The sequence below is a fragment of the Miscanthus floridulus genome, chromosome 8 (assembly GCF_019320115.1).
Source record: "Miscanthus floridulus cultivar M001 chromosome 8, ASM1932011v1, whole genome shotgun sequence".
Taxonomy (NCBI): Eukaryota; Viridiplantae; Streptophyta; class Magnoliopsida; order Poales; family Poaceae; genus Miscanthus; species Miscanthus floridulus.
In genome coordinates this window covers 196,718,986-196,732,911 of record NC_089587.1, presented here as the reverse complement: position 1 = coordinate 196,732,911, position 13,926 = coordinate 196,718,986, and the positions used below count along the sequence as shown (strand labels likewise).

General features: G+C 45.3%; 2 protein-coding genes across 2 annotated transcripts; both read right to left on the bottom strand.

Moving 5' to 3' along the window:
- Window positions 1-752: 752 nt before the first annotated feature.
- Window positions 753-6,780, bottom strand: LOC136477860 (GTP-binding protein YPTM2-like). The gene is made up of 8 exons (XM_066476116.1): window positions 6,513-6,780; window positions 5,038-5,110; window positions 4,695-4,742; window positions 4,537-4,584; window positions 1,759-1,830; window positions 1,517-1,672; window positions 1,297-1,400; window positions 753-1,206 (listed from the first exon to the last, which is right to left on the bottom strand). Exons 1-8 carry the CDS (start codon window positions 6,524-6,526, stop codon window positions 1,110-1,112), a joined length of 612 nt encoding a protein of 203 aa, XP_066332213.1. The 5' UTR covers window positions 6,527-6,780; the 3' UTR covers window positions 753-1,109.
- Window positions 6,781-8,023: 1,243 nt separating this feature from the next.
- LOC136474485 (GTP-binding protein YPTM2-like) lies at window positions 8,024-11,214 on the bottom strand. The gene is made up of 8 exons (XM_066472052.1): window positions 11,046-11,214; window positions 10,065-10,137; window positions 9,690-9,737; window positions 9,526-9,573; window positions 8,892-8,963; window positions 8,644-8,799; window positions 8,432-8,535; window positions 8,024-8,342 (listed from the first exon to the last, which is right to left on the bottom strand). The coding sequence occupies exons 1-8, from the start codon at window positions 11,057-11,059 to the stop codon at window positions 8,246-8,248; spliced, it is 612 nt and encodes a 203-aa protein (XP_066328149.1). The 5' UTR covers window positions 11,060-11,214; the 3' UTR covers window positions 8,024-8,245.
- Window positions 11,215-13,926: the final 2,712 nt, after the last annotated feature.

The following is a 13,926-nucleotide window of genomic DNA, read 5'->3' as shown; positions in this document are numbered from 1 at the left end:
GGTGATCGAGAGTTTGGTGATCATCCGGCGGAGCTTGCGGATGGCCAAACTCAAGTTATGAGCGGTTATGGGCGATACACCACGACGGAGTGTCTAAGAATCAGTCCGTAGAGAGCACTTGATCCTTGCACGGATCAACGGGGAGCTACACCCTTGCGCGGGTGCTCCAACGAGGACTAGTGGGGAGTGGCAACTCTTCGATACCTCGACAAAACATCGCTGCGTTCCTTTCCCTCTCTTTACTTTAAACATTTACATTTGAGCAATTCATTTCGTGTCTTTATATTTATAGAATTATCATGCTAGAGTAGGATTAGAACTTAGGTTGCAAAACTTTTGTGCAGTAGAATAATAGAATCACTTTCTAGGCACAAGGGGTGAAATGGGCTAAGTGCAGGGATTAATTATTACAAAAAAATTAGAATTAACCCAATTCACACTCCTCTCTTGGGCATCTTGATCCTTTCAGATTCTAAAATATGTATCGTAAAATACAAACTTGTTATGATTATCTTTCCATAGCACATGATTCCTTAAGAAGTGCAAGCTTATCTTTCGCATATCATAAGCATAAAGTGATGCGGCAATTGAAGTTGATATTTTAGTTTTGCATTCAAATTTAGAGTTATATTTTAACTATCTATCTTTCGTAAAAAACTTATGTAATATTGATTGAAACATTATGATTGCGGTATCTATTTTAGATAACAGTATAACACACGCTCATACATATGTTATCGTGGTATTATGTGTTCTCGTTGCAACGCACGGACATTTACCTAGTAGAGTAAAAAATATTACAATAGCTGTTCACAAATGTAATGTAACGCGACTAATAAACAGCGAGGCTATAGTAAAGTAGAAAAAAATGAACTAATAAACAGCGAGGCTATAGTAAAGTAGAAAAAAAATGAAGTAAAAGTGTTGTTGTTTGCTCCTTAAGTCGAGAGAGAGCACTGAGAACTTCTCTCTATGATGTTCTTAACATATTTTCAGCTCTCTTAATCATCTGGCCAACGAATAGATGCTATCAGCAATAATGCAAATACATTTGCGTGCTCGCACAGACGGTAGTAATAGTCACAAGGAACCAATGAAATCAGGCAATCTTAGGACGAGCAGCAAGACGTCTTCTGGTTGACGGGTTGCCCGCGGATCTGCACCGTCGCTGGCCTTGCGTTGGCCGCGGCTGGTTGGCTGGCCATCCTGAGAACAGGATTAAGTAGGATTTCGTTAAGCCCCAGTAGGATTTCACGATGGCAATAGCATATTTACCACATGGCACGTTGGCAATACCTATCCTTGATGGATGTGGCCATAGCCATGAAGGCCTGCTCCACGTTGGTGGCGTTTTTGGCACTCGTCTCCATGAATGGGATGCCCATCTCATCAGCAAACGCCTGGATGGTGTTTTTAGGCAATTGTAAATATCCAAAGAAATCATTGGGGAGTGATGAAAAATGAAGTATTGCTGACCTTGTCATAATCTATCTATTCATGAAACTGGATAACTTACCTTTGCTGTCGCAGTTGCCACAACTTTGTTCGCAGTTAGGTCACTCTTGTTCCCAACAAGGAGCTTGTTAACATTGTCACTTGCATAACGGTCAATCTCGTTTAACCATTGCTTCACATTATTGAAGCTTTCTTGGTCTGTCACGTCATATACAATCTGCAAGCCAACAATTAGCCAATATCGTAAAATGATCGATATGGTTGACAAGTTTCAGAAGTTGCTAGTTCAGGTGGCCAACTTACAATGATTCCATGAGCTCCGCGGTAGTAGCTGCTAGTGATTGTCCTGAAGCGCTCTTGTCCAGCAGTATCCCACTGCAGCAATTACAAAACCATGTCAGTTGAAGGAATATGCAATAGTTATATCATAACATAATTGTAATTTTCGGACAAATCTGGGCAGTTGTTTATTGTAATGGACTGCATTTCCCTTGGTTCACCAATGAACACTAGACTATGATATTCTCCAGATGTAGCTATAATTCTACCACTTGATGCCAAATTGTGCTTCTAGATTACATAGCAGGTTAAACAAAATTTAGATAAAAAAATTTGAAGAGTAGAAATATCATTTCCACGTTTAGAGAACATTGGTTCATCTGCTAAATAGTGGGAACCTATGTTACATTATGTTCAAACTTATTTCCTACATGATCAGTCAACACATATAAATGTTCCAGTTTCTCTACTGACTATTATGAAAAGGCTAGCTTTTATTTTTTACTTTCCAGTTTACCTAGGGAAACATGTCACAAATGACATCACCACATACGATAAATAAAAGGGGCTATTGCGTTCTTGCCCCTACTTTGACGTCCAATTGTGATTTTACCCCTGCTTTTGTCATCGTTGTGATTTTACCCCTGTTTTTTAAAAACGAAGCTTAAGTTTACCCCTATTCTGTGAACAGCAGGTAATGGTGCCAAATGGGCTCGGTAACGACAAGTTTGCCCATGCGAAATTGCCCCTACTTATCTGAATACATTGTGATTTTATCCCTGTTTTTTTAAAAAAATTGGCAGCATCATTGCACAACTTGTTACATATGATTCCACACAGCATGCAAATCACATCACCGAATACACAGTTAGCTAAATCGCTAAACAGACAGAAACTCATTCTATAGACCAAATCACAGGAGCTGACGTCCCCGGCGGCAGGCGCTGACGTCGCTGACGCAGACGCCGGGCGGATCTTCGGCAGCGGCACGAGCGCGGCATCGACGCCCGCGGACCAGCAGTACACGCTGTAGTCGCTGGACGCGACGCCGCACGTGAAGTTGTCACCGGCGACAAGGAACTGGAAGGAGATCCCGAGCGCCGGCTCGTACAGGGTGGTGGTGGGCCCCCCAGGCTCCAACACACCGCGGTGTGGTTGGGCCGGCGGAGCGCACACGCGTGGGAGTCGCCGATGGCCAGGCCGTACCTGAAGAGGTCCCTTGGCAGCGCGCCGGCGGCAGAGGCGTTCGCCGCCGCGCCGACGTCGGTCGCGCCCGAGCAGACCGCGACGCCGGAGGCGAGGACGGTGCATGCTCGGGAGCCCCCCGCGGCGAGGCACAGCGCGGCAGTCGCGTTGGCGAGCCCCGCCTACACCGCGCTACCCCGCGGCCCCAGCATAGGACGGCCGCGGACACGTTGGTCTCGACGGCGCAGGTGAAGCCATCCCCAGAGACGAACGAGCGGAACCCGCCGTCGGCCTGCGCGGGGAACCGGTCCCTGCCGCGCCACCATAGGACTCTCCCGGTCCCGGAGACAGAGGTGTTGGCTTCGTAGGCCGCAACGTGGTGCCCGCCGACGGCGAGGTCGGCGAGCGGGTCGGGACCGTTGTAGAGCCGGCGAAGCTGCCCCCACTGCGGCGCGGGCGTGGACGGCCAGCAGAAGAGCGCGGCGCCACCGACCTGCAGGCCGCACACGAAGCCTCGCCCCGCGGAGACCTCGGCGAAGGCGATGATGGACTGCGCGACGGGGTTGGAAGAGGCGGAGGCGTTGGAGTTGGAGGAGCCCGGGGGTCGCGCCCGTCCCTTGTCGCCGCCCAGCCGCACCCCACGCTCTGCCGCTAGGCCCTAGCCGCCCGACGCCCGGGCGACTGCCCGCCCGACGAACGGGGCCTGGTCGCTCAGGGCCACGCCCGTGCCCTCATCGCGCGGCGCAAGGAGCCGCCCAGCCGCACCCCACGCTCACGCCGCCCACGCCTTGGCCGCCCGACGCCCGGGCGCCTGCCCGCCCGACGAACGGGGCCTGGCTCCATCCCGTCGGATCCGCGCCGTGGTGGCTGCATCCCGCCGGATCCGCCACCGAAGGCCACCTCTCCGCCTGATCCGCGCCGTGGTGGCTCCATCCCACCAGATCCGTCGCCGGAGTCCACCTCTCCGCTGGATCCACGCCGTGGTGGCTCCATCCCGCCGGATCCGCGACGCCACCCGCCGGTGGAACCATGGAGGTAGGGGAGGAGGGCGGATCCGTGACGCCACCCGCCGCTGCTGCTGCTCCGTGCCGTCGGGAGGGGCCGAGCTGCCCTGCGCCCTACCCGACGCTGGATCCGGGAGGAGCCACCGCCGGGAGTTGGGCCCGCACTCACGGCAACCGTGCACCACCGTCGGGAGCCATCGTGGGGGAGAGTGGAGGAGAGAGGGAGGGTTGGGGAGGGGGCGCGTCGAGAGGGGCGGGGAGGGGAGGGGGCGCGTCGGGCGACTTCGCGAGGAGTACGCGTCGGGCTGGGGAGGAGACCGGAGGGAGAGAGGATACAGTAGAGGATGGGGGATTGGGGAGGGTACGAGTGGATGAGGGGTATTGTTGTCCTTTGATCTTACTGTGAAGGGTTTTGTTGTTTTTTAATTTTTTTTATTTCAGATACAACTAACAGAGTTAAAAGTAAAGGTAAACTGAGCCTTAGTAGTTACAAAGCAGGGGTAAAATCACAATGATGACAAAAACGAGGGTAAAATCACAATTGGACATCAAAGTAGGGGCAAGAACACAATATTCCCTAGATAAAAAGAAAAATACAGCATAGTAATCTTACAATTTGAAGTTTTATAGTCTTCCCATCTTGCTCTACTGTCCGAATTTTCTGCAAAAATGATAAAAAAAGAGAAGTTATTGCTGGGCCACAAAGACAAGTTGAATTAAAGTATATTAATTCTTTTCACTAGTAGGTAAATGAATTTGCAATGCACTTACGAAATCAACCCCAATTGTGCTGATGTAGCTGTCCAAATATGAATCATCCTAATCACAGAAGGAAAGTTATCAGAAACATTGACATTAAGCTTTAAGGATGATGCTTTAATATAAGTAAAAAGTGGCATTGTGAAACGATGAAATAGAAACATAACGAGGAACGCTCCAGGATTTAAAAAACTATAGTAATCAATGCTTTTTAGCTGCAGTTGTAGGGTTAAGTCACACGGTGCACATTTCTTCAAATGTACATTTATTTATTTATTTTATTTATATTACAACAGCTACACTAAAGAAATACACTGCTTCAGCGTAGATTACGAGAAGAAATAGGAGTACTTACCGCAAATCTGAGAAGCAAGCATGATTTCCCAACACCAGAATCACCAATAAGCAGAAGTTTGAAAAGGTAATCGCTGAAATTGGAAAAAGAAACTAGGTTAAGTAGTGAATACATTGACAAGGTAGATAGTAATTTACTGGCAGATCATGTTGGCTTCCATCACTTCGCCAAGATGCCAACAACTTTGAATTGTCATTATCACAAAAATAAATGTGCTCAGGCAGTCCCATTCAAACGGTCTGTTCGCTGGTTGGTTTCTGGGCTGATAAGACCGACTGGTGCTGGTTTGTTGTGAGAGGAAAACACTGTTGGCTGGCTGATAAGCCCTGGCTGAAACCAACAAGCGAACAGGCTGAAAATTGTTTCTCTATAAAGTTCCGAATTTTCTATACTCTAGCCATCAAATTCATAACACGAAGATTTGAAGTATACACATTGAATGTCAGAAGAGGCCAATCGACCGTGTGTTACACAATTTCGTATATCTCCAGACTGGGTTCCTTCCCTAATTATCAGTCCCTTGAATGGTTGACGATTCAGTAATGGTACTACAATGATAATGTAAGATGTAACCAAGACAATACTGCCTATTTTGCTACACAACACTGTCAACATACTCCCACTGGCCACACATATATCACAGGTTGCCTAAAAATTGGATCAAAATCAACCCATATTCTAAAAATATTCAGTTTGGAGATATAAAAATGTTATGGGTAGATTTGTATTACTAACACTTCCTTAACCACATACATTCATTAGACACTATAACAATACTTTAATAGGAAAATATGGTCAAAGTCGCATCTTAAAAAACAGAAAAAGCAAACATCATATACTTTCGATAGGAGGGAGTAAATACTTGTTCCACATTGACCATATATAATGGATGTTCCAATGCAACAATAACTAATATGTAGCAACTTTTAGGTTATTTATTTACATTACATACCCGCAGCATGTGGAAGTTATTTAACAAATGCAGTCATCTACAGTACAATGTTCATGCAAAGAACAGTTGACCGTAAAATATGAACAGAACTCATAATACGATAATGATTATAATTCTCCAGTTATTTTCCCTTAGAAAGCCTATATCGCTGCACCAGAGAACATTCTCACCACGCCCTATAAAGCAAAGCACAATCTAGACGGAGAGCAAATACATCCATCAAAGGTGCACCAAGCTGTACAACCATGCTGGTAGATCAAAGCACCACGGCGGCAGGTGGCCCTTTCATTCACGAAATCCGATTCGGAACACAAATTGCCAGATCCAGATCGAAAGCTAGTGAGACCCACCAGCGCGCACCTGATCAGATCCCCGTAAGCTCCATCATCCGAACAACGCAACCCACAGCAACAAGCTCAAATTCAACGGAATTACGAGAGCAACAGCTACATAGATCACGGTGATGTGCGGGCGCGGAAGACAAGACAAGGGAACGGAAGGGAAGGATGATCGGAGGCCTTACTACTCAGGATTCATGACGAATCAAATCTGACTGAATCACTCGCCTCTGCCGCGCCTTCGAACGGGGACGACGGGGGACGACGACGGGAGGGGCGGTCCGACCGTCCGAGCGAGTCGATGGATCTGGGGAGGAGAGACGCGAGGCGAGGGCAGGTGGTTGGATGGAGATGCAAACGTGAGATATTCAAGGGGCGGAACGATAAGTACTCGAGAGCCGCGGCTCGCGGTCGCGGAGCGAAAGCCGCGTGCGCGCCCCGCGTGGCGTGGGTCATCGCTGGCCTCACTCGCCCTCGCGGCGTTGGCCGTTGGCCGCGCGTTTGCTTCGGTGCGACGGAGACACAGACACGGGGCGGCCCGTGATGACCAGGCATGTTTCGCTCGGTTTGACCTCCGCGGTTCCGTGCGGCCGGCCCCTGCCCGGAATTGGCTTCGTAGTTGGACTGGTTTGAGTTTGAACAGGTGGGACCCGCTAGCTTCTATAGAAAGCGGTGGCTCCGACCGCCGCGGATGGGCTATTTGACGGCGGAACCAGCTGCGCCGACCTCCAGGCCTTCTTTGAGCACACGGTACGTGGACTTGTGTTTCTTCGAGGTCGATTTCTGGATGCGAAGGGGAGCGGCTGCGGCAGCAGTGACGAGGAGGTGGCTGTCGAAGCGTTCCCCAGGATGGAGACGAGGCGAGCGGTGGCCAGGGCGCGGCGAGGGCGGCAGCGTTCGGCTGGCTGGCTGAAAAACGGCGGGTACTGATTTAGGGGCGGAGGCGGGAGGCAAGCGACAGCGCCGGGGGCACACGAGATAAATCTGGCACCAAACGTCGATTGGGACTTGGGAGGGGAACTGACGGAGAGACTGGGAGGCACGATGTGAAATCCCGAAATTGTTGGAGTCCATTTTTACAAGTCTTGGCCCAAAAAATTTTTTTTTTGGCCCTCTTGAAAGGCGTGATTTTCCCCTGTTTCCTTCGTTTGCTCTAACCCCATTGGAAGGAACACCCTGAGCTGGCTATCAGCACGATGTCACCAGATGATCCGGTGACTTCAAAATTAATCCAGCATATTTGATCCGACACACGTCTGGTTCGGATACTTTTAGTTTCTATATCCAACTGCTAAGCATTTCTAGCACAGAATGTGTGCAGTATACCTACCATCTATCTAAGGCTAGAAGCCTAGAACAGGTCAAAACTACTCATCTTATATCTCACCTGACAGTATAGTATGCCAAAGGGAAGGAAAAAAAAAACCCCAAATACTGAAACATTCTAGGTGCTTTTCAACTCCCATTGCATTTCGAACTAGCCGGTCCTGAGCACTGATCCTTCAAGCATATCTTTTGATTTAATACCATGAAAACCATAATTGAAGCCAACAGACCACAACTTAGATTGCTGCTACACAACACACTTTAGTCACAATGATCATGTTAACCACCAAAACCAAATCGGAGGGCTGTATACAAATGCAATTCGTGGCTTATAAGCAGTGAAGCTGTATTATAATAAGGTAGAAAAGAATGAAGGAAATAAACTGTCATTCTTTGCTCTTAAGTCAATAGAGCAACAGGGGGCCGGTCTCTATGTTCTTACATATTTGCAGCTCTCTAATCATCCGATCAACAAATAGATGCTATCAGCAAGGGCGTCTTCTGAACCAATAATGCAGATACACTTGTGCGCACACAATCGGTGGTAATTGTGTGTTGAGTTTACACAAGGAACAAAAGAAATCAGGCAACCTTAGGATGAGCAGCAAGACGTCTTCTGATTTACAGGTTGACCGCGGATCTGCACGGTCGCTGGCCTCGCGTTAGCCACAGCTGGTTGGCTGGCCATCCTGAGAACGGCAACAAGTAGGATTTCATTAAACACAGTAGAATTTCACGATAGCAATAGGATATTTACCAGTTGTCACATTAGCTGTACCTGTCCTTGATGGATGCAGCCATAGCCATGAAGGCCTGCTCCACATTGATGGCGTTTTTGGCACTCGTCTCCATGAATGGAATGCCCATCTCATCAGCAAATGCCTGAATGGTGTTTTTAGGCAATTGTAAATGTCCAAAGAAATCATAGGGGAGTGGTAAAAAATGAAATATTGCTGACCTTGTATCTATTCATGAAACTGGATAGCTTACCTTTGCTGTCTCAGTTGCCACAACTTTGTTGGCAGTTAGGTCGCTCTTGTTCCCAACAAGGAGCTTGTTAACATTGTCACTTGCATAACGGTCAATTTCATTTAACCATTGCTTCACGTTATTGAAGCTTTCTTGGTCTGTCACGTCATATACAATCTACAAGCCAACAATAGAACATAGACAGTATCGTAACATGATCAATATGGTCGACAAGTTTCAGAAGTTGCTAGTTCAGGTGGCCAACTTACAATGATTCCATGAGCTCCGCGGTAGTAGCTGCTAGTGATTGTCCTGAAGCGCTCTTGTCCAGCAGTATCCCACTGCAGCAATTACAAAACCATGTCAGTTGAAGAATTACACAATAGTTATACCATAAAAGTATTGACAATTTTCAGACAAATCTGGGCTGTTGTTCATTGTTATGGAATGCATTTCGCTTAATTCACTAATTATACTACGCTCCAGATGTAGCTATAATTCAAACACTTGATGCTGAATTGCACTTATTGGAAAAATGTGTTGTCACTACTCACAAGTACAAATGACAACAGAACTAGACCAACCAAACTCAAGTACAGGTCATAAACAATATATTAAGATAAAAAAATGAATAGTGGAATACATTTCCACAGTTAGAAAACATTGGTTCGTCTGCTAACTAGTGGGAACTTAAATTACATCATGTTTAAACTTATTTCCTACATGATCAATCAATAGATATCTATTTCCAGTTTCTCTGCTAGCTTTTATGGAAAAGGCTAAGTTTTCCTTTTTACTCTCCAGTTTATCTTGGGAAACATATGTCAAGCATGACATCACAAATACATCAAAGGATGCACATATGTTAAGTAAAAGAAAAATATGGCACAGCATTAATCTTACGATTTGAAGCTTTATGGTCTTCCCGTCTTGCTCTACTGTCCGAATTTTCTGCAAAAAAAAATGATAAAACAGAAAACTTAGTAAAGGGACGCAAAGAGAACTTGAATTAATAAACTATATTAATTCATTTCAGGAGTAAGTAAATGAATTTGCAATGCACTTACGAAATCAACTCCAATTGTGCTGATGTAGCTGTCCAAATATGAATCATCCTAATCACAGAATGACACTTATCAGTAACATTGTCGGTTTATGCAAGAAAGATTTCACATTAAGCTTTAAGGATGATGATTTAATACAAGTAAACTATGGCCCTGCAAAACGATATATAGAAACATGAACAGGACCTCTCCATGATTTGAAAACTTATATAGTAATCAATGATTTTCAGCTGCAGTTGTAACTTGCAAGGTTAAGTCACACGGTGCATGTTTCTTCAAGTGTACATTTATTATATTGCAACAGCTACACTAAAGAAATACACCACTTCAGCGAAGGAGTATCAAAGGATGATTATGAGAAGAAATAGTTGTTCTTACCGCAAATCTGAGAAGCAAGCATGATTTCCCAACACCAGAATCACCAATAAGCAGAAGTTTGAAAAGGTAGTCACTGAAATTGAAAAAGGAAACTAGGGGTAAGTAGTGCATTACATTGACAGGGTGGATGAGTACTCTATTGGCAGATCATGTTGGCTTCCATCACTTCGCCAAGATACCAACACCTTACAAATGTCATTAGCGTGACATAAATGTGCTCATGCAGTCCTATTCAGAATCGTTTTTCTCTCTAAGTTTAATTTTTTATGTTTCATTACCTATCTAGCCTTCTAATTCATAAAACGAAGATTTGAACTTTACATGTTGAATGCCAGAATAGGCCAATCTAACATTTGGCTTGTACAATTTCATATAACTCCAGGTTGGATTCTTTCTGAAATTGAGTTATCATAGGTTCAGTATTCTACTACAACCATATTATAAACAAGACAAATACTTGGCTACACAACACTTTCAACATAATATAGACTTGTTCCATGTTGAATTAACAAATGCAGTAATTTACAGTACAATGTTCATGCAGAGGAAACAGTTCATCGTAAAATATATACAGAAGTCATAACTCGATAATGATTTCCCATGGTAATCGCCCCCGCCAAAAAAAAACATGGCCACGTATTTTCCACTAGAAAGCCTATACCTCTACACCAGAGAGCATTCTCACCACGCCTTACAAAGCAAAGCATAATCTAAACCGAACATAACATGAATTTCTCCATGAAGGTAGACCAAAGCACCGCGGCCGCAGGAGGCCTTTCATTTACGAAATCCCAACAGGAAATCACGAATTCCCAGATCCAGATCGGAAGCTAGTGAGACCCACCAGAGCGCCTCTTCAGATCCCCGTAAATTCCAACCGGAACCACGCAACCACAGACCAACAGCAACCAGCGAAAATCCAACGGAATAGATCACGGTGATGGGCTCGGAAGAGAAGGGAAGGATGATCGGAGGCCTTACTACTCGGGATTCATGACGACTCAAATCTGACGGAAGGAATCGCTCAGCCTGCCGCCTTTGGAACGGGGACGACGGGAAGGGCGGTCCGAAACTCCGAACGAATTGATGGATCTGGGGGAGGAGAAACGCGTGGCAGGTTCTTGGGAGTTGGAGATGCAATTATGCAAACGTGGGAGGTGTTCAACAGTTCAAGGGGTGGAACGATAAAAAACTGGAGCCGCGTCCGCGTCCCGCGTCCCGCGTGGGCGTGGCATGGGCCATCGCTGGCCTCGCGGAGTCGCGGGAGGCGTCGGCCTCGGCCCGTGCGCCCGTGCGTTTGCTCGGGCCCCGGCCACCTGGGAGGCTGGGCCGGGATAGGGGCGGCCCGTAATGGCCAGGCAACGTGTTCGGCTTAACATCCTCTCTCCTGTCCACGGCCATGAACTCAATCACCCAATAGTGAGCTCTCTTCCGATCAAAAAAAAAAGAGAGCTCTCTTTCCTCTCTTTTTTTTAAGTGTAGTTTCAAAAAAATAGTGAGTGGTAATCTAGCCTCTATTGTTTTATGAACCCATTTCACCCAATGTGGATCGTGCGTTGCGCGCACAAGTTTTTATAGGAATTGTACAGCTAAGTCTATTGAGTGGTGGGAGACCGGAATACATTTGTTCCTTAATCTTAAAAAAAATCTATTGAGTGGATATGGTGCACCGAGCAAACGCACAAGACGTACAATAGTTTAGGACTAATTGATGGGGGACATTTAGAGTAGTTTATGATTATTTTTTTCCTTTGACCGTACTATAAAGGGGTATAAACAGGCAGCTTGATCCAAGTAAGTCTATTGAATGGATGTGATGCACACTTGTCAAACTTAGCACTAGGTAGCTCAGAGAAACCCTAAGTTCAATTGAAAGTTAGTCCTTTTTCAAAGGTGTTTAAATTGGATGAAAATGGAGCCATTTTGACAGCACGAGATTTATCCGGTGCCCTAGCCAGGTGATGAGCCCATGGCTTCTTAAAATATACCTGTAGAGAATTCTTGTCCAGACTCAAATATAGTAACTGGTCTTCTATTTAGTGTATTTTCTTATGATGAAAAATATATAAAGAAGGCAAAGGAAATATTTGCTTCAGGTAGACTTTCATCGATGATCATCTTTAAGAGTGCAACATTCAAGAAAAAAGAAGATAAAAAGCCAAGAAAATATATTTACGTTGGTTCTATGAAGGTTGACATCACTTGAATTATTTTGCCATGAAGGACTACTCAGAGAGTTGATATACAAACGCTCGCTTCATGTTGATGGTGAACAGGTGAAGGCCACAGGTCATCACGTTTGATTAGCATCGTGCCGCAATATTTTAATATATTTTCTTGGCCGCTAGTCCTACATATTAGTTCGATTTGTTTTGTTTTGCAATTAGCCACTTTAGTCCGTGTTAGTAGGACGCACCAGGTCGATACTTTTATGGTTGAGTCGGACCCTATTTAGCGTGTCTATCCTACGCCTACGTGCGTATAAAGGCCTCCTAATTGGTCGTGTACTGATTAGGTTAAATTTTATTGTGGAGTTATTTCTCGTCGAGCCGCCGCTCGTGAAACCCTAGTGGGTGTTGCCGGATCCTCGTGGATTTATGTTGGTGTGTGCTTGAGGATTGATCCTTGGACTCGTGCTGGATTTGATTCAATTCCCCATCTTCTGATCGTGGTTCGTCGTGGCCGCGGGTGGAAGGATTATCCTAGGGTTTGGTTTGCATCATCTATTGTAAGCCGATCCCTCTATTTATCGCTGCTACTGTTTGAGTTCCTTAATTGAGAGAAAGTTATTCGGTGCTGTCGTTCATCTATCAAGTGTGCTTGTTAGCATCTAATAATTGTCGAGAGATTTATGTGCTGGTTTTGATACTGTAAATCCATCAGGTTCCTCATTGGCTTGATATTGTTTTTGGAGAGTCGCATACTGCCTAGTACTGCTATACGGACTCCTTGTCAAATTGAATACAATATAATCATTGTGTCTGTTTGCCTGCTAGTCATCATCCGACATATCTGAATATTGCCTGCTAGTGCTTAGAAAGATTAAATACTCAGCTATAGTTGTCAAGTATTTTAGCGGCTGTGATTATATTGGAGAAAATATTCAGAAACACTTATTTTGGTATTTGCGCCGTGAAAGATTGGGACAAATTATTGGACATCGTAGGCGTGTCCTCATTAGTTGGTATCGGCTTCTGGGTTGCTCACGGTGCATTTGGATTTTCTTTTTCAATGGCTGATTTGAAATTGCTCAAGGAAGTTAAATCTTTGCCAAAGCTATCTCTAGCATTTAGTCACCTAGAGTATTTTGATTGGGAAGAAAGTCCGGAGGATTTCTTCCGGGATCGTCCACTCCAACATAGAAAAGACTTTAACTAACGATGTTTTTTATTGGTGGATTGACTATGACAAAGAATTTTCTTGTTGGACATGGAGCGATATGAAGGTTGTGCTACAACGCCTATTTCTTTCTCCATTTTGGTAAAGGAAAATGGTAGCTGAAGTGTATGGTTCCAAATCTCTAACCACCAAGCCAATTGATAGTTCTAAGCAACTGAAGAACGCAGATTCTCAGTTGTTTGCAGAAGGCTGCAGTGCCTGAACCGACAGTTATGCATGGGAGTGCTGATCTTTCTTCTACATCGGGGCTGTATCCTAGTGCTTCTTCTTGTGATACTCAGTCTGACCATAAAATTGACGATACAGATGATGGATTATCTATGATGGCAAGTAAAATACATAGTGATGGTACTATTGCTCCGTGAAGGGGCAACGCTCCAGCATATTTAAGTCGGAATGCACAATTAAGGATAAGGTATGCAAACTAATTATTGACTGTGGCAGTTTCACTGATGTCATTAGC

Excerpts from the sequence above, each read along its gene's own strand:
- LOC136477860 (XM_066476116.1), bottom strand. Across the intron at positions 1,673-1,758 it reads GCGGAGCTCATGGAATCATT|ATTGTATATGACGTGACAGA; the intron begins GTAAGTTGGCCA and ends GTTGGCTTGCAG. Across the intron at positions 1,207-1,296 it reads GCCACATCCATCAAGGATAG|GATGGCCAGCCAACCAGCCG; the intron begins GTATTGCCAACG and ends TCCTGTTCTCAG.
- LOC136474485 (XM_066472052.1), bottom strand. Across the intron at positions 9,574-9,689 it reads GCACAATTGGAGTTGATTTC|AAAATTCGGACAGTAGAGCA; the intron begins GTAAGTGCATTG and ends TTTTTTTTGCAG. Across the intron at positions 8,964-9,525 it reads AGACCATAAAGCTTCAAATC|TGGGATACTGCTGGACAAGA; the intron begins GTAAGATTAATG and ends TAATTGCTGCAG.